We start from the raw sequence: 27,524 nt of genomic DNA, 5'->3' as shown, positions 1-27,524 counted from the left end.
CTCGGTTTCCCGTGATGCAGTGGGAAAGTGAGGCCGGGGGCGGGGCCAGCGCGGCGCGGGGAGCGAGTGGCCAATGGGGAGGCCGCTGGCGGCCGTTGAGGTTTGAATTTTCAAGGGGGCTAAGGCGGGGGCTGCCGTTACGGTGCGGGGCTCGCGCGCGGACCTGAGGCGGCTGTGCTCGGTGCGTGGGGCTGTGGCGGGCGGCGTGGGGAGGGAGCGCTTCTCTCCCTCTCCCTCTTCCCTTCCTCCCTCCCTCCGGCCGGGAGAGCGCGGGGCCCCTTATGTCGGCGTGAGGGATAAGAAGCGGAGGTCGCGTCCCGGGGGCGAACCGTCGCCGCCGCGGAGCCCGGCTCTAGCGGGGAGCCCGCGCTCTCTGCGCGCCGTGGGGCAGGCTGTCCACCCACCTCGGCCCCTCGCGGCCGGGAGGCAGGGCCCGAGACTCGGCTCTCCTACCAGCCGGCTACAGCTGCTCGTAGGTGAAGAGCCCGAGGGGCCAGGCTCGGTGTCCGCGGCTGCCCCGGCTCCTCGGCCGCAGCCCCCTTTCTCTCGCCGGCCGCAGGGACGGTGGTGAACTCCGGAGGAGGAGGAAAGGGGCCTGCAAGTGTGGAGGGGAACAGCTAAACCTTGTAGCCTTTCCTGCTAGCGTCGCCTGCCAGCCGTCCTTGGTTGTAAGGAGTTGCTTACCTCTTGATTAATGTAATTTCTGCGGAGGGGAATTAAATAACCAACTCCCCCTGAAAGTGGGGGACCCTGAACAGCGTGCTTATGGCTACGCAGAAGGCGCACGGTGGCTTGGCTAATGATAGCCAGAGCTGTCAGGTTTTAGGTTAGTATCCTACCTAATGAATCGATTCCCTGTTGGTTTTGTTGTTGCTGCAGAGTTTAAAGGAGAAGCTGTCATGTCTCAGGACTGCAACGATGAGTGGGAGCTGAGCAAAGAGAATGTGCAGCCCCTCCGGCAGGGCCGTGTCATGTCCACCTTGCAGGAAGCACTGGCTCAGCAGGACACCTCCATCCACACTGCAGTTCAGCTCAAAAAACAGTGAGTAGTGTCTTGATGCTCTCTTTCCCCTTGTTGTCCTGCATCCTTCTCTTTTTTTGTGTGTGTTATTTAACTGTAAGCATTAAAAAGAGCATAAAAGAAGTTTAGTAACTGAGGTCTAAGCTGCTATTGTGTTTTGGGTATGTAGGACCACGTGCTGTGGGCCCTGTACAGTATAGATGACAGCTTTTAGGTTTGCAGTGGAGCGAGCACTTAAGCAGCAAGTGCTAGGGAGATTCAGTTGTGCTTTCAAATATACTTGTCAAGAAAAATGCTTAAAGGTTTCAAGGAAGACAAACTTTACCTTTCCTACAACAACGTGTTGAAGTAGGGTATATCTTAGGAGATCAATACTTCCTACTGCTGTAGTGTAGGCAATATGCAAGTATCTTTGTATGTCTTTTCTGGATTGCAAAGACACCCGAGTGGCCAAAGTCAGCCTGGACTTGGTCTGTCTTTCATGCCGCATTCCACAGATGCGACTGTATGACTTCAAGAGGCATCTGGCATCCCAAACCTATTCAGTTATATTTCTATTATCTGAGGCATTACATTTGAGCAGAGCTTTCCAAGAACAAGGGTCTGCCTGGGGAATGCAACAGGACCTGGACTTGCTGATCTTAAAGCTCTTTTGCAATGTAAATGTTTTTATAAGTTTGAGCCACCGCTAAACGCGGGCTAATGATCTTGTCAAACTCAAGAGGGGTTTCTTTCTTGATGTGCTGCCCAAGGATAAAGTCATGGTGTAGGGATGAAATGATGGATGGGAGTTGAAAAATGAGACAAGGTGATGACAGTCTGATCACTTAGATGTGTCTTCCCTGAGTTCTCTGGTTCAGTCCTGTAGTTGTCTGATCATTGGGCTTTCCCATCATTCTCTGTGTGTATTCCAACCTCATTCCATACTTACAGGACATTTCATACAAAACCTTCCCATTCTACCTGTCTGCTAATAACTTTTTCTAACAGAATAAAGTATCCTGTTGAAAGACACTGTATAAGCTTTGGGGTAGTGGGAAATTATTTTTTTTAATAAACCTACAAAATGGTTTCAGTGAGAGTGAAGATCCAGGTTTACAGTGTGGAAAACATCTTTAATTAGCTGAATGTATTTATTGGATAGATAATTTTTATTTCTTTTTTTAGGGAGTTTGAATCAGAAATCCGATTTTATTCTGGAGATGATCCACTGGATGTCTGGGACCGGTGAGTTTCCTCTTCTTTCAGAAGAAATAATAGAAAGGTCAGATAACCTTGTAGACATTCATTAAAAAATAAATGCTGTAAGAGTTTAAATTATTGAAAAACAACATATTGTTCTATGCCCAGTTTTCTTTTCTAAATCTCCACATGCTGTGCAGAAACAGAAACCTTGTATCTTGTCCAGAACCGACTTCCTAAGAACGTGTTTCATTTCTAGGTATATCAAGTGGACAGAGCAAACTTTCCCCCAGGGTGGAAAGGAGAGTAATCTCACAGCGATACTGGAAAGGGCAGTGAAAGCGCTCAGTGAGCAGCAGCGATACTACAAAGATCCTCGCTATCTTAATCTCTGGCTCAAGTTTGTGAGTGGGTTTTTTGTGAATGTCTTGATGCTGCTTTTTCTGGGTTCTTGTCCCATCATCTGCACACAGTCGAGCTGAGTTTTACAACAACAGTTGAACATGTACAGCAGGTGCAACATTAGAAGTATCTCTTTACAAACATGTAATATACTCCTGAATTCCACTTTTAATTATTGATAGGCTATTCAGACCTTCTGGCCAGGTTAGACAGCCACAAACTCCACGAATTTTGTTTTGGAAAAGTTAATTTGAATGTGTAGAGCTTGATGGTTTATTTAAGGAGAAGAGAAAGTGATTGGAAGATATATTTTCGGTGTTATATCTGTCCTACCAGTTATTTTAACTTGTAGCTGTCTTGTAATCCACATCATGCATTTAAGCAAAATCAAGATGAGTTGTGGTCTTGCTCTGCCTCTCCATTGCTATATTTTTTGTTGTTCTCATTTTCTTAAAGTGGCTTTTCTGCAGGTTTAGCTTCCTGAGTGGATTTACCAATTCCAAAACTCTGAAGAAATATGTTGTCCTTTTTAGATAAAGTTAAAATAACTATTATCAGGGTTGCTGGTATGACATAGTTCATTTACTGACCTAAAAATACCTAAGAAATGACTGACTTCGAATATGTAGGCTAGAATGAAGGGATTTGTAGTAACACTACTACAATTGGTAGTAATATTGGAAAATACTGCTGTTAGAGGTTTTTATTTAAATATTACTACCAATTGTAGTAGTGTTACTACCAATCCCTTAATTCTAGTAGTAATTGAATAGAATAGTAGCAATAGTAGTAACATATTAAAATTAATAGTAAATAAATTAATAGTAGTAAGTGAATACAATTAAGGGATTGGTAGTAATATTGAAAAATATTGCAGTCAGAGGTTTTTATCATTATTCTTTTTCTAGTGAATTACTTTGATTTACCTTGTGTGCTGTGACATGATATAATTAATTGTATGTATTTGGCTTACGGTGGCTCCTGTAAGGCTTGAGTTGAAATCAAAAGGATGCCTCTTGCAGGAAGCATCAAAACGTAGACATGGGCTTGGAATCCTTTTTAGTGCAATGCGATCACTGAAATGCTTTGGCTGTTCCAGGGAGATTGTTGCAATGAGCCCTTGGATCTGTACAGTTACCTACACAGCCAGGAAATTGGCACGACGCTGGCACTGCTCTACATCACGTGGGCAGAGGTACTTGAGGCTAGAGGAAGTTTTAAGAAAGCAGATATGATATTCCAGGAAGGTTTACAGCGTAAGGCTCAGCCTTTGGACAAACTCCAGTCCCATCACAGGTAAGCTTCCAGCAACAGGGAAGAGCTTAGTCTTATGTGCTTCAGTGACAGATACAGTGACGCTTATGCTGACTTCTCCAATGTCTTTTTCAGGCAGTTTCAGACCCGTGTTTCTCGGCAGACGCTTTTGGAACTTGAGGATCCTCCTGATGAAAGAGAGGTTGATCTTCTGGGAGCTGCAGAACCTCAGAGAAGTTCACTGGCAGATCTAAAAGGCAGAGGGAAGAAAAAAGTGAGAGCTCCAATTAGTCGTGTTGGAGATGCACTTAAAAGTACGTTCAGCTGCTGGAACCACAGATTATTATTAGAAGAGTTTTATCCTGTTTTTTTTTTTTTTTTTTGCTGTAGCACTTGAATGAGATAATTTAAGGGTTAATATGCCTTTTTTTCCTCCCCCTCATAGCCACAAAGCAAGGCAGAAGCCTCCAGACTCTAAGTTCTCAGCAGCTTTCAAACAATCCAGGTTTTGCTGTGTTTGATGAAAATTCAGCTTCTGGACCTGAGATCCCCGTCCGTACGTCACAGCCATGGACAGCACCTCCAGTTCCGAGGGCCAAGGAGAACGAACTCAGTGCAGGCCCTTGGAACTCTGGCAGGGTAAGGGGTCTCAGAATGGACCTGGGGGGGGAAAAAAGGAGGAGGTGTGTTGTAAACTGCTTCTTATCCCTGATTTTTGGATTTTTTTTCTTCTTGCCCTTGCCTGGAGTTTGTGTCTATCTGTAACTAGAGATCTTTCTAGATTACAGTTCCCCCTTTCATGAACTCATTAGGCTTAATTATAAATAAATATATGCAGCAACAGAAGAGTTGAGGATGCCTTATTCCCTTTCAGTGAAGTGTGGTGCTCATTCTGGCTTGTATTACAGTGAAAGAATAACCTGCAAACTTTTACATGTATTAAAACCTGCTCAGAAGAAAAAGGATTCTCTCTTTTTATTGCCAGTGTGAAGATGGCTAAGTAAACAGTTTGGAAAATGCTAGGAAAGAGAGGCCAGGTTGTGAAATATCCCCACCATGTAACTTTTTATATGCTTAACAGTGTAGAGGAATTTCAAGTAGACAGATGAGAGTAGAATGTTGTCAGATTAAATTTCACTTTTCTTCTCTTAAATCATTGACCCTGGAAGCAGTTAGAGGGCTTTTGTGGTGTTGGAATGTGAGAGGGAAAACTGAAAACTCTGGAGATTCTTGGAGGGCAGCAGAAGGAATACTGTCATAGAATTGGGAGAGTCTGGGCTGAAAAATGAGCCCTGTAGCATTTCTGGAAAACAAATGAGGAGCGACTGGAATACACAAGCTTCACCAGTGATGCTACAGAATAACAGAAACTAGGTACTGATGAGGACGTGCGGGAGGAGTGTGTCTTACTTTTCAGGTGCTAGTACTCAGCTGAGAGTCTGTAACTGTTTAAGTATGGGAATGGAACTAATCTTGTAAACTATTATTATTGAAGAAGTCTCTCAGATTTAATGTTTTGTAATTGCAAAAACTACAAATGAGCCAAACTCTGGGAACAGGTTGATCCAGATTATAGAGGAATGTAGTGCTTAAAAGTTAATCTTTAAACTGCTAACATTGACTTCTGATTCCTCAGCGTTCTCGCAGCAGTGCAAATCCTGGCATTGAAGTGCCCTGCCCGCTGCCCAGTTTCACGCCGTACGTGGAAGAGTCAGCTCAGCAGCAAGTCATGTGAGTGTTCAGTTTGAAACAGGGTGGCATTGGAAGTTATCAAAGCTGCTTTGTAAGACTGACTCGTTTTGCCAAGTAGTAGAGCCTCTAGATCTACAAGAATTAAGCACAAAAACCTGTCAGTGCTCTTTGTGCTTTAGCTTGATGGTGGAGATGCTTCAGTGAAGGATGCACAGGGACGTGGGAAGTATTTGACTATCACTGCTCATTATGTGAGAGCCTATAATATATGTGTATATGCTAATTAGTTTAGTAGCCTAATTCTGTGTTTACATAAAAACACAGTTACCTCTCAAGATAGAGCCTCTCTTGAGACAGCCTTATTGCTGTTTTACTTTATCTTGGGAACTCAGTGCTCAATCTATATGGAGTTTTATTCTGAAACTAGCTATCCAAAGTTTCCATGACAACGGTGTTGCTCAGGTCGTGGAGTATGCTGTTTTGTCTGAAACTACTTTCCTGCTTGCACAGTGCTCACTGAAATGCTGATAAACCCTGAGAGACTGGGTTGCTCTGTTTTGTAAGAGCAGTGGAAAATGCGTTATTTTGCAAAGCTACTTACTATTTGTTCTCTGTGGCTAGTGCTGGCTGCAGAATACATAGGCTTCTCTTAAGAGAGAGTCAAAAAAGAATGTTTGATATTACAGGCAGCTTCCTTGGCTCTGAACTGTGTGTGATTAAAGAATGCTGAAAGGTGCCTAAGTGTAGATTTTTTTTTTTCCTGTCTGCTTGCTGTGTTGCATGTGGACTGCAGAATAGTTCTGACCAAGGACATACCATAGTTTAGTGTCACAATATGCAAAAAATGAAGTTCCAGTTGTAGCTGTAAGACTTCCTGCTTCTCAAAGTCAGTGCTGCCATAGAATTAAATAGAATTAAATCTTATAACGTGGTGGTCTCTCAGATGAAAACTTACTATTTACAGAAGGCAGGATCCTTTTATGCTCAAGAAAAGGAAGGAGTGTGTGGGAGCCGGACATCATGCTAAGTTAGCTGCAAGTAGATAGTTTGCACGTAGTTTTATACTGCATAGTTGAAAGTTTAAAATTGAGGTGTCTGCATCTGAGTCCGTTTCCTCTGTGATATAGTGCCTGTGGCTGCCAGCAAACTCTGAAAGTCTTGCATTGAAATCATAAATGTGAGGCATATTGTGCCATCAGTTGTCATCTGGAGATTTGGGTAGAAGAACCCTTAGGTGATCTTGGAATAAGCCCCCACCCTCAAAAAGATAACTTCAAACACCCCAACCGTTTGGAACACCTGTTTGCTTTGTAATCTCCCAGATAGTTGTAGTGTTGTGAGTCATTCACATCCAAGACATCTGGTTTGTTTTGCAACTGTGCACTGTTTTATTTTGAGCTAGTTATTTCCTTAGACTGCAGTTAACAGTGTTTTTAAGGTTGTTTTCAGATCATCTTTTATAGAGGTAAAGATAATTGCTGGAGTCATGCGAATTACTGGTATCTGTAAAACAGTACAAATTCTGGTTCCCCTCTCCTGAAATTAGCTTGTAGCACCTTTTCTGAAAGCACTTGGAAGCTGAGAAACTGGCTGCTTCAGACTCCTTCCACTGTACAGTGATGGGAGCTTGTTTGTAATGGGGCACTTGATTTCTTTCACTCAGAGTGCAAAACGTTCTACTTGAGCGATCTCCCCTCTTACTGCATCTTAAATCTTCCCTTTTCTTCTTTATCTAAAATGCTGGGCATAATCTGGTCCAAGATCCCTATTTAAATCCTGCTGATTTTTCCCTGTGGTTCCTTTTTCCTCCCAGATAAACTCTGTTTTGTAGGATGACTAAGAACTTGTCACTTTGGGTCACATAGATCAAAGGTAGAGTAAACCTAGATCCGGCTCTGGAATGCACAGCAATTCAGAGTATCATAAGAATTTTATTTGATCTGGGCATCACTAACACTTTGTCTTGATTACACCGTTCTGAGTTGGTACACTTGCCTTTTATGTGCTCTCATTCATTTTTCTGTTTGTTTTTTTCTGTTGATGAACAGAATGTCTTTATTCTGCAAGCGAGATGCTTTCTCTCCTGTGCTTGCTTTTCTGTGATAGCAAAGTACCTACAGTCAAAAGTAATATTTGCCTGTTTCTCCAGGACTCCCTGCAAAATTGAACCCAGCATAAACCGTGTTTTAAGTGCTCGCAAACCTGAGAGAGAGGAGGACCCACTACAGCGAGTGCAAAATCATCAGCAGGACACTCAGGAAAAGAAAGAGGTGGTGATGTACTGTAAAGAGAAAGTTTATGCAGGAGTCGAAGAATTTTCTTTGGAAGAGATCCGAGCTGAAGTCTACAGGAAGAAAGCAAAAGAGAAAATTAATGGTATGCTTCAAAATGGGATGACACATGACTTTGAGACAGAATCATGAAAATTATATTTCTTATCAATGTACAGATGTTGGTCGTTACAGCTGCTTTTCTTTTTTTTTTTGACTGGACCAGTTATTTAACTAGTAGGGGAAATTAGCCTCTGACAGCTTTATGTATAAGGTGTGAAACAAAGAAAGATGACCAGAGGGTTTAGCCCCCTTAAAAATAATGTGGGCTTTAGCCACAAGCTGCACGTGAAATTCACGTTGTGCCTTAAAAGCTTTTCTTCCTTAGAGGAGATGCAGGCCATAGCACGGAAGAAGGAAGAAATAAACAGGAAAATTGAGGAGCTGGAGAAGAAATTAAAGAAGAAAAATGGTGACAAGCAGCAACAACCATGCAAACAGGTATTATCCTCATTTAACTATTCTCTTACAAATAGCTACTATTTTAGTAAAAGTATCATCTAATATGTTTCTCTTTGGCTTAACACTTTTTTGAGCAGATGCTTCAGTCTATATCAACCAGGAAATGAATGCTCAGAGAAATTTCTTTTCTATTCTCCCACTTGTCCCCAAGCCAAATCCTTACATTCCTATAGGAATGTAATTCAAAGGCTTCAAGTTTAGTAGTGTTACAAATGTTAAGTTACTTAACACTTGGACAAGTTACCTTATGCTAAGGTATAAACTTCTATATTGTTTTAAGTAAAATTATACCAAATACTTCAGGGTGAATTGCTCTCTTAAGCTCTATTCCTGTTCAGTTTCCTTTTTATACAGAGAATTTGTAGTGCAAAAGAAGACATAAGCAGCTGAAACTAGGGAAAGAAGTGAAGTGTGGCAAAGCGGTGTGTGCTAGCCCTGGATGGGGGAAATCACAAGGGTAAATGTGAGAACTCATGGCTTGAGATAAAGACAGTTCAGTAGGTAAAACAAACTCTACAAGCACACAAAGCAAAATAAATTAACTCACTGCTGGTCTTTGGCAGCCAGCTGTTTGGCCATCTCTAGGAAAACAGGGCTTCATTGCATGTAACTGTTAGGTGTGAAGACAAATGCTGTAATTCTGAATGTTCCCCTTCCTCCAGATTTTATTGCTGAGCATGGTGTGATATATTATGGAATATCCTTTTGCTCAGTTGGGGTCAGCTGTCCAATCTGTGTCTGTCCCCTCTCATCTTGTCTGTCCCCAGCCTACTCAGACCAATCTTGAGCAGAGGATCTTTCCAGCAAGTATCTTTTGGTCTGTCATTGCTAGGTTCTGTTTAAACCCTGGTTTTCTTACAAGTTGCAAACAACAAGTTGAAGTTAATTATTTTAAAGCTTTTCTTTCCCAACTTGATCAGTTGGTCTGATAAAATATGTTCATTCTTTCTGTTTCTCCTATCCTGTTTCTGTGCTGTAGTAGTATTTTAAATAATGACAAACCAGTGTTGTGAATTTGATATGAGCTATGTGAATGCTGTTTATAAATAGTTGCAGTATAATTAAAATCTACTGTGAAAGCTACAGTTGCAAAGTGTAAAAAGCAGCACCTTAATTATGCTAAGTAGTAAGAAGGGGCTTTTTTTCATGCAAGTAAATTAAGTACAAATAAAAATGGCTAAAGACAGCCATTAACCCACTGGGGATTTAACAACCTACACAGGATTGTTATAGTGCTCTTGGAGGCTTGTTGTGTGGCTTATGATTTTACCACCATAGAACCAAAACATGGTTTTGTTTTCACAGCCAACAGAGTCGACAGAAGCTTCGCCACCTTTGGGACAGCAAGGAGTTACTTTTGCTAGTGCAACAGAAGTTGAGGGGCAGCAGCCTCAGGTGTCAAGGTAATACAGGATTTTCTTTGCCAGCAAAGAGAAGAGTTGTGGGGATAATTAGTTCTGATTAACATGGATCACTAAAAACCTGTTTCTGAAGGCAGAATGGCAAATACCCCAAGCATCAGCCTGTAACCAGGATCTGTAGTCTGTCTTCATATATTTTTAATTATTTGTCTGAGGGATCTTAACAAGTAGCATGTGTCAGCTTGGCTTGCCTTTCTTACAAAGTTTACTGAAGTTTTGTGATGGTGTGTAACATGTAATAAACAAGTTTGCAACTCTTTCACAGTGGATTCCAGGCCTCTGAAGATACTCAACTGCATAAACAATCTTGTCCTGAAGGTAAGTATTTAAATTTTTTACCATCAAGGAGAAGGCTGTGTTAAAGGGAAGTGTTCTTTTATATGAATAGTAAGGCTACAGAAACTAAAGAAACCCAAAAGTCTAAGGAGAATGAAAATGCAGGTGTGCTGGACATCTGAGGTCTGGGAACTGTTGCTATTGAAAGGACTCTTGCAGAAGAGCTTTTATCTTTTTAGTACCTGAAGAGCTTTCTTCACTCTCTCATACATACAGACAGTAAAATCGGTAAGAATTTAACATTAAGATTGATACTACTTTAAGTTGTTTTTCCTCAAGGGATGTGGTAGAGGAATACAATCAAAAATTATACATTTGGTTTTGTTGTTGGGAGGGGTACATGTTTGTCCTGGGTTGGCTGGGATAGAGTTAACTTTCTTTCCTGGCAGCTGGTGCAGTGCTGTGTTTGGGAGTCAGGGTGAGAGCAGTGCTGATAGCACAGGGATGTTTTTGGTTGTTGCCAAGCAGGCAAGGACTTTTCAGCTCTATGTGCTGCCTTGCCACTGAGAAAGCGGGTTGGGGGTGTGCACCCAGGGAGCTGGGAGGGAACATGGCCAGGATAGGTGACCCAAACTAACCCAAGTTGGTTATTTCATATGGTGAGGTCATGCTCAGTGTAAAAGGGGGCTGGTCAGGGAGTGGTGCATGGCTTGGGAGCAGTCTGACTTTGGGACAGCTCTGAGCTGTGTGTTCTGAGTTGTGCAGTTTAGTGAGATTGTGTATCACTGCATTGCCTATGGCCATTTTGGTATATTTTGCTGTTATTCCTCCCTTCCACTGCTGTGCCAGTAAGCTATCCTTATCCCAGCCCACACGGTTTGCCTTTGTCTTCCCATTATTTATTTCTTCTTCCCCATGCTTTCCCTGCCCCCATGGTGGGGAGAGTGAGCAGGTGGCTGTGGGATGCTCAGCTGCCAGCTGGGGCGGAATCAAAACAGTGCTGAAGTTTCCTTGTGACCTGAACTGACTGCTGTTACTGTTGACAGAGATCGTCCAGTCTCTTGATGTGTGCCCAGATACACAAAGGGAAAATGTGTTTGTAGTCTCTGAGGATGACCAGGAGAAGCAGGGAGGTGAGGCCAGCCTTGGGAAAAGAGGTACGAATTCTGAAGTGTATTTGAAAAAGAGCAAGCTAGCTAACATGGTGGCAACACCATGGTTCCTTAACGTGACAAAACCAAGCCTTTTAGTAGGTGTCTTTGTCAGTCCTGTAACCTGTTGTTAGGACTGGTGTTTTTAAGATGGTATATTCAATGTTTTAAGTAGCATTGGATACGCTGTCATGGAAAAACTGTTGGTATGAGAGTCTTTTGGTTTTTCTTTACAGATGTAGGTCTCCTTCCCCCACCGGATCCTGCTACATTTTTCTCCCTATTTGATGAATCCTCCACTCTGACAAATCAGAATAAAAGGTAGAATTATTCAAGATGTAGATTTCAGGGAGAGGGAAAACTGAATGATCAAACCACTTTCTATAGCAGCTGAAACATGCTCCTGTTTCTTGTATGGATGTAGGGTGGGGGTTTTGCTTATAGTTGTGGGTTTTTTGTTTTATTTAATTACTTGTGAAGCCTATGATGAGGATATACTCTGTTGTTCCTTCTCAATACTACCTACTCAAGCTGCTGTATGAACAGCCTTTATTCTGGAGCTGTATATATCGCAGTTTACTGGTAGGTCAGTGGTAGATTGAAATTGTCAGTGGAGTTTAACTTTTGAGAGCAATCTCTGTTGAAGATTGGAAGCCACGCTAATAAATACTTAATGGAATGCAACTATCTTAGTTGTTCTGCAGGTCACACAGAGAAAAGTGTTCGGCGCCCTCTTGCTGTTCGTAAACCTTCAGATTCTCTAACTGCAAAGGAGAACATCCCACCAGGAGCCTGTGTAAGGGAACAGTGTGCCCCGTAGCAGATTTCCTGTCATGGAGAAACCCCCAGAGAATGTCCTGCTGTTGAACTGAGATGGGCTGGACTGACATAGTGTGCAATAAGCCAGGATTCTAAACTTCTGTCTGGCATGGCTCTGCTTGAATTGGGTGATGTTAAGATTACACTGGAAATGTCATGTTTTCATTAAGCTTTAAGGTGGCCAGTGTGGAGATAATGGTGAGAAGTCTTCCAAACTTTAGGCAATTAAATAGCAGCCAGAATTACTCATGTTGAAAATCTAAAATCTAAAACATTTGGGAGATGAAGAATTGCACTCTTCATGCTGCCTCCTGCTCCATCTGCTTTCCTTGTCATGCATCCAAATGAGCATCTCTGCCTCTGTGTCCCTCACCTGGAGTACCAAACACTTAAACCTTTGTATCTTGTTTCCTAAGCTGTGGGTGTGTATGTGGCAGTGCTGCAGATGTTTGTAAAACTTTCAATAGATGTGGTAGCTGCTATGTCAATACACGTCTGTGGCACCATGCGGTGATGAAGTCCTTTAGACTGGCTGAGCGAGAGGACTTTATTCTGAGCTGAGCACGATTTTATGTACAGCTAACACAAAAATAAGGTTGAGTAATGATAAGCATTGTGCTGACTTTGGTCCTAGAGTCAGTCTGGATAACAATATCATTGGTTTATGTGTTCTAGGTGTCTAGTGCCCAGTGTTTTAGCTAACACTTTAATAATGTGCTCATAACTGAACTGGAACACCTTTTTGGGTTGGTAGATACGAGGTGGTGTTTAATAGTTCATGGCAGCTGTCCTTTCTAGATGGAAAAAATATATGCAGATATATTACAATTAAGGTTCAGTTAATCAATTTGAGCGATATATGTCAGATTTGTGTTGGAATGTGCTGGGGTGGAAGAAAGGGAAGAGAGAAATGCTCTTCCTACTGATAAGGGAAGGATTATTTTGGGGCTGGCATGACTAAAGGAAAGTGTCACCTGGAACATAAAAGGGATCAATCAAGGTAGTGGAGAACTAACACTATGCACAGGAGGTAATTATTCCAGTTTTAAAATTCAGTGAGCAAATTTTATCATTACATTTATAGATAAACTAAAAAAAAAGGTAAAAACAGTCAGTATGATGTACTTAGGAAGTGGCATACAGGCAATTAACATGCATGGATAGAACTTCTGAATTTCCCAACAGAAGTGGGACAGCTTTTAAATAAGACTTATTTTTAATAAGATTTATGGTGTAGATTTATGTCAGATGTTTGAACTGTCTCTTCCTGCTCTTTTCAGGATGAGCTGAATGGAATTGAACCTCTGACTGAAGATGCAATTGTGACTGGCTCCTACAAGAACAGAACCCTTTGTGCCAACCCAGAAGACACGTGTGACTTTGTTAGGGCTGCCCATCTGGCCTCAACGCCCTTTCATGGGCTGGTAGCTCAGAGAGTCCCAGCTCCTGATTTTTCACAGAATGCCCTGAAGGAAAACTGTCCGGAATCTAAGAACACACCTCTGAATCAGGAAAGGCTGGTTTGTGAGGGAGCGTACAATGAGGCTCTTTCTGTAAATAAACTGAGGTAATTAACAGCAAAGCACATCTTAAGCCCCTTCCCCCCTCCTCCCCCCACTGCCCCAAGTGTCTTTCCATGGTGGGAGTTTGATTTGCTAGCTGTTAGTATGCAAACATGTATACCATGCTGGAGGTGTTTGTTTACTTGGCAACTTCCCTGGGAAGTCATGCTAATTGTAATTAGGAAGGATGAGCAAGAGTCATTTCCCACCCAACCCTCTGCCGCTTTAAAAGCGTTGTGGGTTTGTGTTTTGCTAGCTGGGGGAGTAATAGATGTTCAGGATGTCTTCTGTTGTAGCAGTCATATCTAATGGGAGAGAGAAGATAAAATTCATCTGCAGATTAGGATTCTTGCAGCTAAACTGAAGCTCTGACATAACTATTGGTTTTCTGCTAAGGCTGGGAAAGGACTTTACATTAAAGTGCACAGTAGACTTTCATTGTCACTAGTCTGGTGGTGTCTAGACACTGTATCTTCTAAAGTCTGAATAGTTGATGACTCTCTTTACAGCCCGATCATGGAAGCAAGCCTGGAAGATACCCGCTCGTCAGGTTCTTCTGTCTCCTCAGGATCTTCTCTTTCTTCTCTTACACAAACATCTACTATTAAATACCTGCATATCCCTGAGAAACTGGAGCTTGCTCAGAGCTTGCCTGCTGAAACAGTTACTGATGCTGGAGGTACCAGTGGGAACGTTTCCGGTTAGTACGAAACAGTTTCACTCAACACCCAGTCTGCAGCTGACCCTCACCTCTGGTGCTTTTTTGTACTTCAGATATCCTACTCTGCTTTCTGTGTACTTCCTGTTGCTTTGACTTGTGACTGAACTCATGTCCCTTGTCAGTAGCTCTGGTGAGACATACAGTATGGCATGCTTGTCAGCATCTAAAAGATGTAAATACTAAATCAATATTTAAAGGATTTAAAGCAGGCAGTCTGTAGGAGTAATGAGGTCCTGAAATGAAAAATTACATGCCACAGCAGTGAGAACTTCTAAGAAAGCTTTATGTTGTTTTGTTCTTGATATTTTTTCTCTCTGTAATCATACTGTGTGTTCTCCTGACGTGCTGAATATGAATTTGAATCTTATGAAAGTTGCACAATTTTGACACTCTTAACTTTGCTGTAAACTATTGTGCTGCTTCACAGTATGTTCCTTTATTGAAGAAAAATCACTGGTATTAAAGTAGTTTTTTTTCTTCTAGCCAAAGACCTTTTTTCTCTTGTCTTCATATTACAGTTAGAATAGGAATGGTCACAAAAAGCCTTCAAAATCTGGCCTCTTAAACTAGGTTTGTATTGAGTAAAGGTTTCAAGGTGTTTAACCTGCTTGAACACCTCTGTTTTCAGTTTATAATATTTTAATTAGAATTCTGTATGACAATTATCAGTGTATCTACTCTGTAGAGGAACATGTTACTGGGTCTGCAGACTGTCTTACGAGGAAGCATGCTCAGGACCTACAAGAAAAAACTCTTGGGAGCAGAGTGCTGTCACTGAAATACTTTGGATAGGTCTAATTTTTTTATTCTCTGCATCTTGCTCTGAGTATTTACAGGTTCTTTTCATAAAAATATATTTGTTCAGAAGGTTTAATGGTGGTTCTTAAAACTTTTGATCATTCCCATTGCTTTTTTTTTTTTTCCCCCCTCTTGCTTTCTGCACATCTCCCTTGGGCTATAGTTCCCAAGCTGGATATAGTAATTCTATGGGGGACTCTAATGCTACATAGAGCAGAAAAATGAATTCATATGTCTGTCAGTTTACTTCTGTAAAATATACTGGCAAATGTTATAGGTTTGTAGCAGTAAATATTAGCACTGCCTTCAACCTCCACAGTTTCCTGGATCTACTTTCACAGAATTACATCCTGACCAATATCTTACTGAAGTGCTTTTCAAATTAATATAACAATAGCCAATGATACTCTGATTCTTGCCTTACAGTGTGAAAGCTTAAACTCTTCTTCATAACTGCTCATGTTTGGGAGCCATCTAGCTCTGCCTGATCATTCAGGCTACCTTGGTCTTGTACAGATGAGCTCATCCATTGAATTTTTCTCTGTCCTGTTATGCAGGAAGATAAACCCAGGCGTACAAGTAATTAACTTCCGTGTCTTCCAGGAGAAGTCATTAGATTCTTAAAATTGCAGTGAGCAGCAGAACTGGAGTCCAACTTTGTTTTCCTTTTTCTTAGCTAAAACCTCACCTAGGGGTGAATTTCAGTAAAACCCTTCATTTAAAAAGCACACACTGGTCACTTACTCTCAAAATCAATATTAAAAAAAGATGAGTGAAGGTTTGCAAAATGAGTTTGAATTCTGCTGTGGCTGAGCAGACGTCCCTAATTCAGAGCTTTGACTCTTCTGAAAGGTGTTTTATGTGACACTACAGTAGAATCGTTGAGACCTTGTGATGCTCTAGTCTGTAGAGTAGTTTCAAAGATGAGTGTTATGTTCACTCCACAGAACAAGAAACTATTGGAGAGATGAATGGACTTGCTGAAAGGTGATGCAGTAAATCAGTATGCAGTTAGAAGGTTTCCAATAGCCACGCTTTTTTCTTGACAGAGTCAAGTTGGAGACTCAACACCTAGTTTCAGCTCACCAGTTCCTATTACTTGTCTTCCTAGGTGATGTAACTCCAGTCTTGTGGAGCGCTGAACAGCGTAAAAAGCTTTTAGAGCCTATGCCAGAATTGCTGACTGCCTCTTCAGACTTTCATTTGGAGACTGGTGTTCTGCCTGTCATGGAGCTTGATGAAGACACTGAGCTAGGTAGGTATGCCAGATACTCAACCATGCAAGGGTTCTATTTATGTTCTAATTGATTTGAAATACGCTTTGTATTTGCCCTCACTAGTTTTGTGGTGTGGATGGGGAATAACTTGAGCAGCCTGGGTACATCCATTTGCTGTGACAACTCATGAATGTCAATTTTTATCTAGGAAATGAGACTTACTGTATCAAATGTGAATACTGGACCAATGAAGAATACAAGATGTTTTTTGCCATTTCAGCTAACCTTCCCCATTTGGATGCAAAGGGATTTGCAATAAAGGTAACATATGTGAGGGTGGTTATATAGGAAGTGTGAAATGGTAAAATCTTCTCAGCTGCTATAAAGTAAAACCTAGGAATTTTGGTCGTAATTTCAGAGTTCCATGTGTGAAGTTTGCTACTTCAAGTCCTCTTTTTAATTGTCGATATAGAATAAGTTTGACTGTGGAAAATGTCTTCCTTGGTAAAGTGGGGAGGAGAAAAAAGAGGATGAGAAAAATATGAAGACGAGAAATTTTAGCTTTATTCCAATAATAAATGTTCTTCTTCTGTACATTCTTGTAGGTGTATTCCCAGCCTGTGCCTTGGGATTTTTATATCACACTTCAGTTACAGGAGCGCTTGAATGCTGACTTTGACCAAAGCTTCAGTGAGAACTGCAGCTGTTACTTGTATCAAGATGGCTGTGCTATTTTGCACAGGGATATAAATCGCTTCACGCTGGGGGTCAGTACGATAAACAATGCACGTGTTTAATCCTGCAATCTAGATCCTCTGGTTTTTGTTAGAACTGTCTGTTGTAGCCTTAGTTAGTGCTGCTTTCTCATTCATTAGATCATGTGCTTCTCAAATTTGAACCAGTTTTTCACATTTTTTTTATTCATGAGTGATAAACGACCTGAACCAAAAACAATGTGTTACTCTTCAACAAGGTTTGCATCTAAAACTTTTGTTCAACTTGGCATTTTTCAGTGAGTTTGTCTGTAATAGCGAGATCATAGCATTTAGTGTCTTGCTGAAGGATTTACATCTTTAATAGTGTTCTAAGTGCATTTTGAATTATGTGTAAATATGATATGAACTACATAGGGATTTTTGTTCTCAGTTCAATTTCCTCCTCCTGATCTTTTGTCCACTTCTGAATGATAGTTTTCTCAGAGCTCATGGTTCTCTTAATTCTGGACAGGCTGATTATGGGTAAAATCCAGTTATAAAGAATTTAGAGTGTTGGACTGTTATCCCTGTACAGATGAGTAGGAAAAAATGGTGAGCTATAAATATTTCACTTAATCTAAGGTTGAATGGCATATAGATCCCTGTTTATTCCCTGTTTTCAGGACGTTATTCATGGCTGTAAGTCCATCTCTGAGGACATTATCCTACTGGTTGTTTATAATCTTCTGGATGTGGTAGAGAAGCTTCACAAAGCAGAGATTGTCCATGGAGATCTGAGGCCAGAGGTGTTCTTTCTGGGAGACAGGTTTGTCCCATTATGTGAATAAATATGGGAAGAGATGTGATTTTCAGCTTCAGACATAGCTCTTGTGCTCTTGTAACTTCTTCTCTTTAGCTGGGGTACCGATATTGTAGTCTGGTGGTTTCTTTAGGCTACAGTGTATTCTGAAAATAGCGCAAACACTTTGTTTAGGACAGATCTAGCTTTCTTCTGTTTCCCATATGTTTAACAAAGGCATACTTTTAACTTTGGAATGTCTAATGATTCACCTATAAATTCCCTTAGAAACTCGCTGAGTCTGTTCTTAGTCTTCACTGATAAGTTAAAAATAGCTATTAACTTCAGAAGTATTTTGAACCTGCAGGCATCTAACATGTGCACCCCCAATGTATGTTATTATGATAATTTTATTAATAGACTTTATTTATAAATGACATACCTGTACTACTGGAGTTCTAATAGTTTCTTCATTCACCCCAATGGGAGCACATCCCTTTGAGTGCACACATCCCATTTTGCAAGTCAGTGATCGAGCAGTGGCTTGATGGATTTGGATAGCTCCTGCTGGATTTCTCTATGGTGAATGCAAACCAAATTAAACTGTCAAAAAGTTCAGATAATGATAGGGGTCCTTAGGTAGGAAAAACTATTGTAGGACAAATGCATCAGATGAATTACGAAATAACACTCATAGCATAACAGTAGGTAGGAAGAATAATAGTGAGAAGTATGTTGGCTTGGCGATACAGACTTATCTACAGGGATACCCCTAGCTGCCCTTTCTGCTTGTCTTCCCTAGCGTGTACATTAGGAAAGGTTTGTTGTTGGAGTTTTTTGAAGTATTATGGAGCTGAATTCTTTCTTGTATAAAGTATTCTGTGATCTTGAAGGAGAGTGCTAAAGATTATACTGTTTTCTATTGTTCTAGTCCACCAACTGTTATCAAATCAGTGTCATCCTTAACCCTTTGGTGTTTCTCATCTCTGGAGGTACCAGCGTCATCTCTCCGCTTCAGGCTGCTAGCTGGTTCCCCATGCAGGGAATGTCCTTTCAGCAGTAGTTCTTAAGCTAACCATCAGAGGGGAGCATTGATGTAGCTAAGGGTTACCTTCCCTGTGTTATTAAACTTCATTTAAAAAAAGAAGTTTGGATTGTCTAAAGCTTCATTTGCTTCCTCTGCTCAGGATCTGCGATCCGTTTGCTAATGATGACAAGGTGACAAGGGCTCTGAAGATTGTGGATTTCTCTCACAGTCTAGATTTGAGGCTGCAGTCTCGAGTAAGCTTGCCCAACAGCTTTCCAGTATCTCAGACTCCTCATGGACAACAGCTCTTGGCAAAAAGTTCTGTTCCTTATCATGTGAGTATTTATTTAGCAGGACATCTTAGCTTCTGGGGTTTTTTTAATCTATTTTCTTCATATTTTGTGAACTATGTGGAAAACTGATCCATAAATACTGTATAAAGAGAATTTTTCATCTGATTAAATCTGTGGCGTGGAGTAAAGGGACTAGTAGTGCTGTCACTATTGGGTTTATTTAGGAACCTACAAGAAGACCAGTGTTTTATGTTTTGAAGTTGTCTTGCTTAATGGGAATTTGGAGGATTCTGATGCAAAGATGAATTCAGGCTTAAATGTGTAAAAGCAACAACAAACAAAATCTACGGTGTTTGCAGAGACTGACAGAAGTTGAACTTTCTGATGTTTCTTGTGATTGCAGGTAGACTTGGTTGGCATTGCAGATATAATCCATTTGATGCTGTTTGGGGATCATGTCCAGGTCTATCAAGAGAATTCCACCTGGAAAATCAACCAAAATGTTTCCAAGTAAGTCCTTTCGCAGAGGAGGTTGCTGGGAAAGAACAAACATCTAAATTTCTTCATTTTCTTTACAGCGGCACCACCTCCAAAGCCTACAACACAGAACTTAGCATTGTTGCCAAAAGCATTTGCCCTGTGGGGACTTAAATTTTGAAGCTACTAGACCTGTTCAGTGTATAGTAGTAGTAGCCTTTGTGCTCTGTAGGAGGCAATTTCAGTACAAGCCCAACACTCCAGATTATTTTGATTTTCCTCTTAGACCAGGCTGCTTTAGTCTCGTCATTTGATAGACTTGGAGACGTTTGTAAGTGGGTGGTGTAGAAGAAAATTACATGAGTGTGTTGATTTAGAAATTGAGATGACTTGGGGTTTCCAGTATTTTTCTTTCTAGGCTTTGGTGCAGGGCTACTAAGATACTTGTGCTAGGGTTCTGTCTATAACACTTGCAGAAGCAATATGCATGCACAAGAAGGATAATAATTTAAAATTAATAATTTAAGGTGCATCTGCAAGCAGCATCTCTTCAGAAGCTGTTGTTTGTCATCGGGTGTTAATTTCTTCTGCTCTTTTAGCCACATGCTTTGACTCTAAGATGATTCTCCTTTCATCTACCTTTTGTTTGTTCTTAGACTAAATGCTTGTTCACATCCTTCAGACTCTTATGCCTTAGCATTCCATAAGGATTTTCCAGAGTGCTCTGCTCATGACAGAAATTACATGACAGATGCCTGCATTCAGGATTGTGGTCTACTAGCTGCACTTGTAGTATGAATACACTCCTATAACCATTGCTTTAAGAAAACGTACTACGAGTGTGGGTGTTGTCCAGTTCCCTAGCAACATGCATTTCTTACACCTCCTGTTGTATTCTACCACTGGAAAAAAATCTCATTGTAAGGTGTGTACAGGGGAAAAATGCTTCTTGTTTTACCAGACCTGAATCTGTTTTTACAAGGCGGTAGTAGGCTTCTGCTGAGCATCAGCTATGCATGCCATGCAGTATCTCTAGCTCTTGTTTGTTCTTCAGATGCTTAACTTGCAGGACTAGCTTGGGGAGAATAAAATCACCAAGGCTCATTCTTCTCTGAAGAGAAGAATATCGAGTAAAGGTACATTGGCAGTAAATGTGTCCTGTACCACCTTTGTGTCAGAAAAATTTAAAAGTAACTAAATCATTGATGGAGACTAGATCTTTCTCTCTCCTAACATACTTTTAACATTACAGCCCTGTACTTCCAAACTCATAGGGGAGTTTGGAGGGGAGGGGGTCAAAGGATTTCCTGTCAAAGCTAGGTGCATTGGATTGCAAGAAGTAGGGCTCTGGGTGGAGGCTGAACTTGGAGGGAGACGTGTGTAGAAGGGGAGTGAGGGCTGTGAAGGGCTAGAGGAGACTAAGGAGGAAGAAGGTAAAGCCTGGGCATGAGTTCTGTCTAGATGGAGCCAGGCTGTAATGTCTTGTTGCTTGCTTGGGTACATCAGTTTAAAAGCGCTGTGGAGTTGGGAGCACAAACAATGAACCTCCATTTTCCACCCTCTCTTTACTGTGCTTCTGAAACTGTGATAGACCTATTATTCATCTTGTTTTTCACTATCAAGAATTCCAAGAAATGTTTGTACTTTAGTTACATGTTATGTGGAAGTCTCTTACCAACGGTGTGAACAGGACATTTCATCATGCAGAAATAAGGAGTCTGCACAGTCTTCTTTTGTCACGTGTAACCTTTCAGTGTCTCTGGCTCTTAGTGATTTTTTTTTTTCCTCCAGTTCATATGAAGTTTTTAGTAATTCTCAAGTAATCTCTGACAAGTCTCTTAGTGCAGGGAATCTTCACCCACCAGAAAGGGGCTGCGTATTTAGGCACTTTCACATGTGAAGAGCCAGCCAATGGATATTCATCTTGTGCTTTATCCTTTGAATGCAGCCATGTAGGGCAGCAACACTTGCAACACCCAGGATTCTTTTCCCTGTTGCTTTTAGTAATTTTACTTTTGTTACTTCTGTCCTTTCTGATAGAAACTGTATAAATTACTTTGAAAGTGGGGTTTTTTCTTATTTATTTGAGGGGTGATTTGAGTTTGGGTTTTTTCTGCAGATGTATTGTCTTGAGGAATAACATTTCCTCAAAGAATGTTCTGAGAATTTAGGTGGTAAGAAATAAAAGAAGGCTTCTGACTAGAAGGCTAACTGGTTAAATGCAACAACCACAAATCTCCTTATCTTAGGAAAGCTTTTTAAAAAGGCTTGGTTGGTTTTAAGTAACAAACAGATTTAAAGATAGTAGAATGGCTGGTAGAGCCACTAATTTTATTACTGGTTCAACAAAATACCAAAGCAGTAGGGAATTGCAAGGCAGAGCACAAAATTATTCTCCTAAGGCCAATGACACTCAGTAAAGCAGAAGCCACTTAAAATATGGTAGGATAAATGTGAAAAACTTAATGTTGTAATAAAGGCTTCTGGAAAGGTAGAATGGGAATTCTGATCAAGCTTCTTTTTCATCTTTGAGCATTACTTGAAAGTTGTCAGTTTCTGTTTCAAGGAGGGGGCTTTTAGCATGTTACCACTACTAAAAAGAATAGATTTGGAGATTTTTCATTTCCAGGATTGCTTATATTTTTTCTGATTTCATGATATTCTTTTTGGAAACTTCATCTGTGCAGGCTTGTGAGGTGACTATTTTTGTTATTCGTAACTACTTAGAATCCTTACCGATGTGGAACCTCCTCTGCTATGCCTCTTACTTGTCTAAGGCCATGAAGAAAATAGCCTCAAATCTTGCTTTTCTTGTTTTGTTCCGTATGACTTTATTTTAGCAAATAGTGTAATAGCTCAGGCCAGATTCCTTCTGAAACTATGGCAGCTGCTGTTTTTTGTCATGTAAAGCAGAGGCAGATAATTGGTTCAGAAGCCAATGTAACTCCTAGCTTGAGGGGAGAAGAAAATGCTTCAGTACTCAGAAGCAGTGCAGTCTATAGACTTCAGTACAAGACTGTAGAACAAAGGGTTAGCTCTGATAACAGTTTTCTGAGACTTTAATGAGTCACTTAACCTTTTTGTTCACATTGTGTGGGCATATCTATGAGAGAGGGAACTTATTACTATTAATTATCTTTTGAAACGTTAGCTGCACGAGATCTTGGGCAGATGGAAGGCAGGGAAAAAAGTAAGAAATATAAAAAACACTTATATTTCTGTTTAGTTTTCCTTCTGATATTGACCTGTGAACTTAACTTGCAAGTGGGGGAATAAGACTTACTTCTATCCTGTATCCATGAAAGGAATCTGCCAACTACTTTGTTGGTTCAAAGAATATGCTTGATAATTCCCTTATGTGGAACGTGCTGTGGCTCAGTGGGAATGGTGCTAGTGGTCAGGTACACTTGAAGAAATAGCTGTAAGAATCACAGACTGATCTGGGTTGGAAGGGCCTTAAAGATCATCTGGTTCCATCCCCTTGCCATGGGCAGGGACACCTCTCACCAGACCAGGCTGCTCAAGGCCCCATCCAAGACCACCTCCCTGGGCACCCTTTGTCAGTGTTTCAGCCCTCCTTGTAGTGAAGAATTTCTTCCTAATATCCAGTTCAAATCTACCCCCTTCCAATTAAAAACCATTGTCCCAATCTTATCACTACATGCCCTTCTAAAAAGTTCCTCACAGCTTTCTTGTAGGCCCCTTTGGGTACTGGAAGGCTGGCTGCTATAACATCTCCCTGGAGCCTTCTCTTCTCCAGGCTGTACAACCCCAACTCTCTGTCTTTAGAGGAGAGGTGCTCCAGCCCTCCAGTCATCTTTGTGGCAACATCTGGACCCATTCCAACAGGTCCATGTCGTCCTCATGTTGGGGACTCCAGAACTGGATGCTGTGCTCCAGGTGGGGTCTTGTGAGAGTGGAGAAGAGAGGAAGAATCCCCTCCCTCGACCTGCTGGCCACGCTCCTTTTGATGCAGCCCAGAGATTGGCCTTCTGGGCTGCGAGCGTGCGTTGTCAGCTCATGTTGAGCTTCTCAGCCACCAGAACCCCCAAGTCCTTCTCTGCAGGGCTGCTCTCTATCACACCATTTCCCAGCCTGTACTGATGATGAGGGTTGCCCTGACCTAGGTGAAGTACCTCATGAGGTTCACATGGGCCCATTTCTCCAACTTGTTCAGGAAACAGTTGTTTTAATAGACCTGTGGACCAGACTGTTTAGTTACTATCTATAAGCCTAATGGAGAAAGAAAAGAGCCCACAAATATGCATGTAGTAATATGTTCCTAACTTCCCTTTACACTTACTCATGTGAGACAAATGATTATTTCAGAGTTGTTTTTTCAAAGGGCGTTTAGTGCCAAATACAAACGGACACCTTGGCGGGTGTGTTGTGTGTGCACAGTGTGTCACTGAAAACCCTTCTCTCTGTTCTAGGGCTGTTGTCAGCGATTTCTGGAGTAAATTTTTTGTGAGAATTCTGAATGCAGATGGTAAGTCCTCAGTGTCTCTCCTGAGGGAGTTAAGAGAGGAAATAAGTGACATGTTTGACAGCCATTTCCAAGAACGTCTTTGTGAATCCTTAGCTGCAATGGGAGAAACTTTCCTCTTGGAGAACTTCCGTGTGATTGCATAAAGGACACATGCATTCTGTATTATGGAGAGGGATTTGTTTAATACCTAGTTCACACTGCAGGCTCCTGAAGCCTTTCTGTTCTGTGTTTAGTTTGTCTTTTAACCAGTGTTTCATCAATAAAGTTGTGGTTTTGGTTAGCAATTCTGTCACATTATTGGTTACGGTCAAATGACTCGATTTTGTATCTGTGCCTAAGTACTGCCTGGTTGGGAATCCTTTGTGGCTGCTAGATATGAAAGCCTTTCATTTGGTGGCAGCTTTGTGACTACACATGTCTTCCTGGACACTCCAACACAATTTGAATGGTTCTACTTGGAATGTGCTCTCATGAGTGACTGTCATAAGAAAAAGATCAATTCATGAGTGAAAAAGATGCCTACTTGTGTGTTTGCTTCTCAGTGCAAGTGTTTGTTTACTTTGCAAGTGCTAGAGTTACTGACTGGATGGAGCAACTTTGAGAAGTCTCATTAAAGTCTAAATTTGCCATATGTGCTGAAGTGCTTGCAGGTTTTTGGGCAGAGATCTGCATTAACCTTTCATGTGCTGCATTACTGGGAACAGCGCAAAGGCTTGTAGTTATTTTACTCGAGAACAAACTTTACAGGATCCAAACCAACAATGCTGTGTACCTTAGGTGTGTATGTAAGTGAGAACACCAGTGGTGCAGTCTTCTCATTTCTTCTCCCTATAAAAGCAAACTGACTCTTAAGTGTTTTTTCATTTGGTCAGATTTTCTGCCCGTGTTCTATAATCTTACGTTTCCTAAGTTGCTACAACCTGCCACCTTCTTTCAAGCTCTTCATCTGTCTTATTACTACTCCTCTTGCTGTGAGCTGTGGTTTTTTGCTCTTCCAGATACCTAACACTGCCTTCATAGTCCCTTTATACAGTTTATATACTCTTGTAACTCAGGAATAGGACTAAATGTGCTGGTAGACAAGCTTTAAAATGTCATGTAAGCTGCTGCTGAGGAATTGTTTTCATTTGTTAATGCCTCAAATAATGCTTCCTGTACTACATGTCCTTAGTCATCTGTTGAGCAATCACATGAAATAAGGATCTAGCTGTATCCAGACTTTTAGAGCAACAATCTCTGGTAGAGCAGCTGTGACAAACTTGTTAGATCTAAAAGGATTTTTAGTTGAGACTTGTTTTCTTTTGCTGATCTTTCTTTCAGACAGTCTGAGGCATCTCACTCCCTGTCTTCTCACTGGTAGGAAAACCAGGTAGCTTAGGAAAGGAATGGTCATAACATTGGTCATCCCAAGATCTGTTTCCAGCCAACACAACTTCACTATCACCTCACCTATTTCATAAACCTCATTAGGGCAGAAAGCTTTTGAGGACAGCCTGAATGCATAAATCTGAGCTCTCACCAGAACTTCCTTGGGTCTTCAGAATCTGTAAGTGAATCTCTCTTTACCCTAGTGAAGCCTACCTTAAAGCAGAAACACTCCATTATTACTCTTGTGTTGACTTTGCATTGACTTTATGTTGTCATTCTGAGCAAAACATGTGCTAATCCTTCTCCGTCTAATAAGACAACTCCTGCTCCGTTGCACAAGAGCACTGTCTTCTCTTTGTAAGCAGCACAAGCACCTCAGTTTATCATAACTAGAAAATTACTGAAAATATTATAAAATAAGAAATATTTAGTAAGGCCATTACAGATTTTTCCATAAAAAAGCAAATGAACAAAAAAAATGAAGTGGCAGCTATGAAATGAAAGAGCAAGTAGCTGCTGCTGCTTCTTTTCCAGTTCTGGTCTGATGGAGCTCTGCACCTTTTCCACCCAGGTTAGTCTCTGCCTGCCCTCTCCTGGGAGCTGACCACACCAATATGTTAAAGGAACTTGGGGGAACTCCCCATTGTACCTCTGTTCAAGTTTTGTTTTCCAAGCAACTGGCTGCAACCCTGATCTGTTACACTTTTCATGCACTCTCATTCAAATAATAGTAACTTGTAACAGATTCCATCATCATGTTTGGGGTTTTTAAAGCAATAAACCTCTCTAGGACTTCCAGGCCTGGGCATCAGACAGAATGACACCTTTCCCTCTAGCACCTGGCCCATCTTGGCAGCTGTAGGTGCCCCTTCTCTTCTGAAGAGGTTAGGGCATTCGGGATCAAGGCTGGTCTGTCTCCCAGTGCGTGACTTGTTGTGGTCCTAGCCTGTGAGGTCTCAGACCATGTCTGTCTTAGACAGTGCTTCAAAAAGTATTGCTTAGGGAAAAATGGGCCTAAGGTTGGAGGCAGGAGAGTTGCTTTAAAAGAAAATACCAAACCTCACAATGTGGCTTTGTGCCTGGTAATGTGTGCTTAATGACACAGGGTAAAGGGATTTGATCACATTTGTTTACCGTAACGTAATACTGTTGGCATCCGCCAAGGAAGGTGTCAGGCTGACTAACACTTCCTGGGGGAAATGCCATGCACTCAATCTTACACATTCGTTTGACTTCTCTTTGGTTCTTCTGTATCCAATGCCAAAACATCATACTCTTATTAAAGTAAAATAAAGGGTAGCTTGCCCCTCTAAAGTTTTCAGCAGAATGGCAGTTGGTGGATGTAACACAAGCTGTGAGACTTTTGTCAATGCAAATGTTACAGTACCTACTGAATCTGTCAAATCTGTGGTTAAATTTCAGAGCTGGAAGAGCTCTGTGGTAAATGTAGGGGACGACAGAATTGTAGAAGCAGATGTGTTATTTCAGTGTCCTCAAATAAATTCTTAAAAAAAAATTAAATTGTGAAATTGAATGATTTGCATATAGCGGAGAGAAGAAAAAAGTATATTTGTGGTGTCTGAGGTGGTGCTGTTCTTCCTTAGCCTGCTTTCCATTTGAACACCAGAATCCTTTCTTACCTGGAGAGACAGTAACAATATCCTGCTCTTCAGCCATGGTGTCAGCAGTAAATTTTCTTCACTGCAATAATTTGATGCCAATCAAGTGTAGTGTAACCGCTGTGCATGATACTACACTTGGAACAATGTTATTGCCCACATGATGCTTTTTCTCCTACCTGGGTAATGTGCAGTAGGAAAGTTCTGGAGTGTGGGTTTTTTTGTTTGTGGTTTTTTAATGCACAACTTATTTTCCTGCTGCTAAAATATTTCGGTAGTACCACAGGTGTTTGATGAGAGAGGTCAGGTGAATAGAAGTGATTTGCAATGTTGTATACATGGATCCTCCTAGAGCCTGAGAACCTTGTTGTTTGCCATTTTCCTTACAACCTGTGTGCCAGCAGCAGTACTCTCAGCTTTACATCTGTCCCTTGAGTTCTGATGGGCCA

General features: G+C 41.2%; 1 protein-coding gene across 1 annotated transcript; it reads left to right on the top strand.

Moving 5' to 3' along the window:
• Positions 1 to 899: 899 nt before the first annotated feature.
• BUB1B (BUB1 mitotic checkpoint serine/threonine kinase B) lies at positions 900 to 24,283 on the top strand (the record flags this gene model as incomplete). The annotated part of the gene is made up of 23 exons (XM_084264191.1): positions 900 to 1,042; positions 2,189 to 2,248; positions 2,463 to 2,607; positions 3,705 to 3,901; positions 3,995 to 4,173; positions 4,305 to 4,498; positions 5,496 to 5,590; positions 7,701 to 7,927; positions 8,210 to 8,322; positions 9,649 to 9,746; positions 10,030 to 10,082; positions 11,087 to 11,197; positions 11,428 to 11,512; positions 11,885 to 11,987; positions 13,291 to 13,577; positions 14,082 to 14,257; positions 16,203 to 16,346; positions 16,517 to 16,629; positions 16,914 to 17,075; positions 17,687 to 17,829; positions 18,990 to 19,164; positions 19,526 to 19,632; positions 24,033 to 24,283. 23 exons carry the CDS (start codon positions 900 to 902, stop codon positions 24,229 to 24,231), a joined length of 3,309 nt encoding a protein of 1,102 aa, XP_084120317.1. The 3' UTR covers positions 24,232 to 24,283.
• Between the last annotated feature and the right edge of the window lie 3,241 nt (positions 24,284 to 27,524).

This window comes from Gallinula chloropus (genome assembly GCF_964237585.1).
Source record: "Gallinula chloropus genome assembly, chromosome: 4".
NCBI lineage: Eukaryota > Metazoa > Chordata > Aves > Gruiformes > Rallidae > Gallinula > Gallinula chloropus.
The sequence above is the reverse complement of the archived record's forward strand: the minus strand, read 5'-3'. Positions and strand labels throughout refer to the sequence as shown.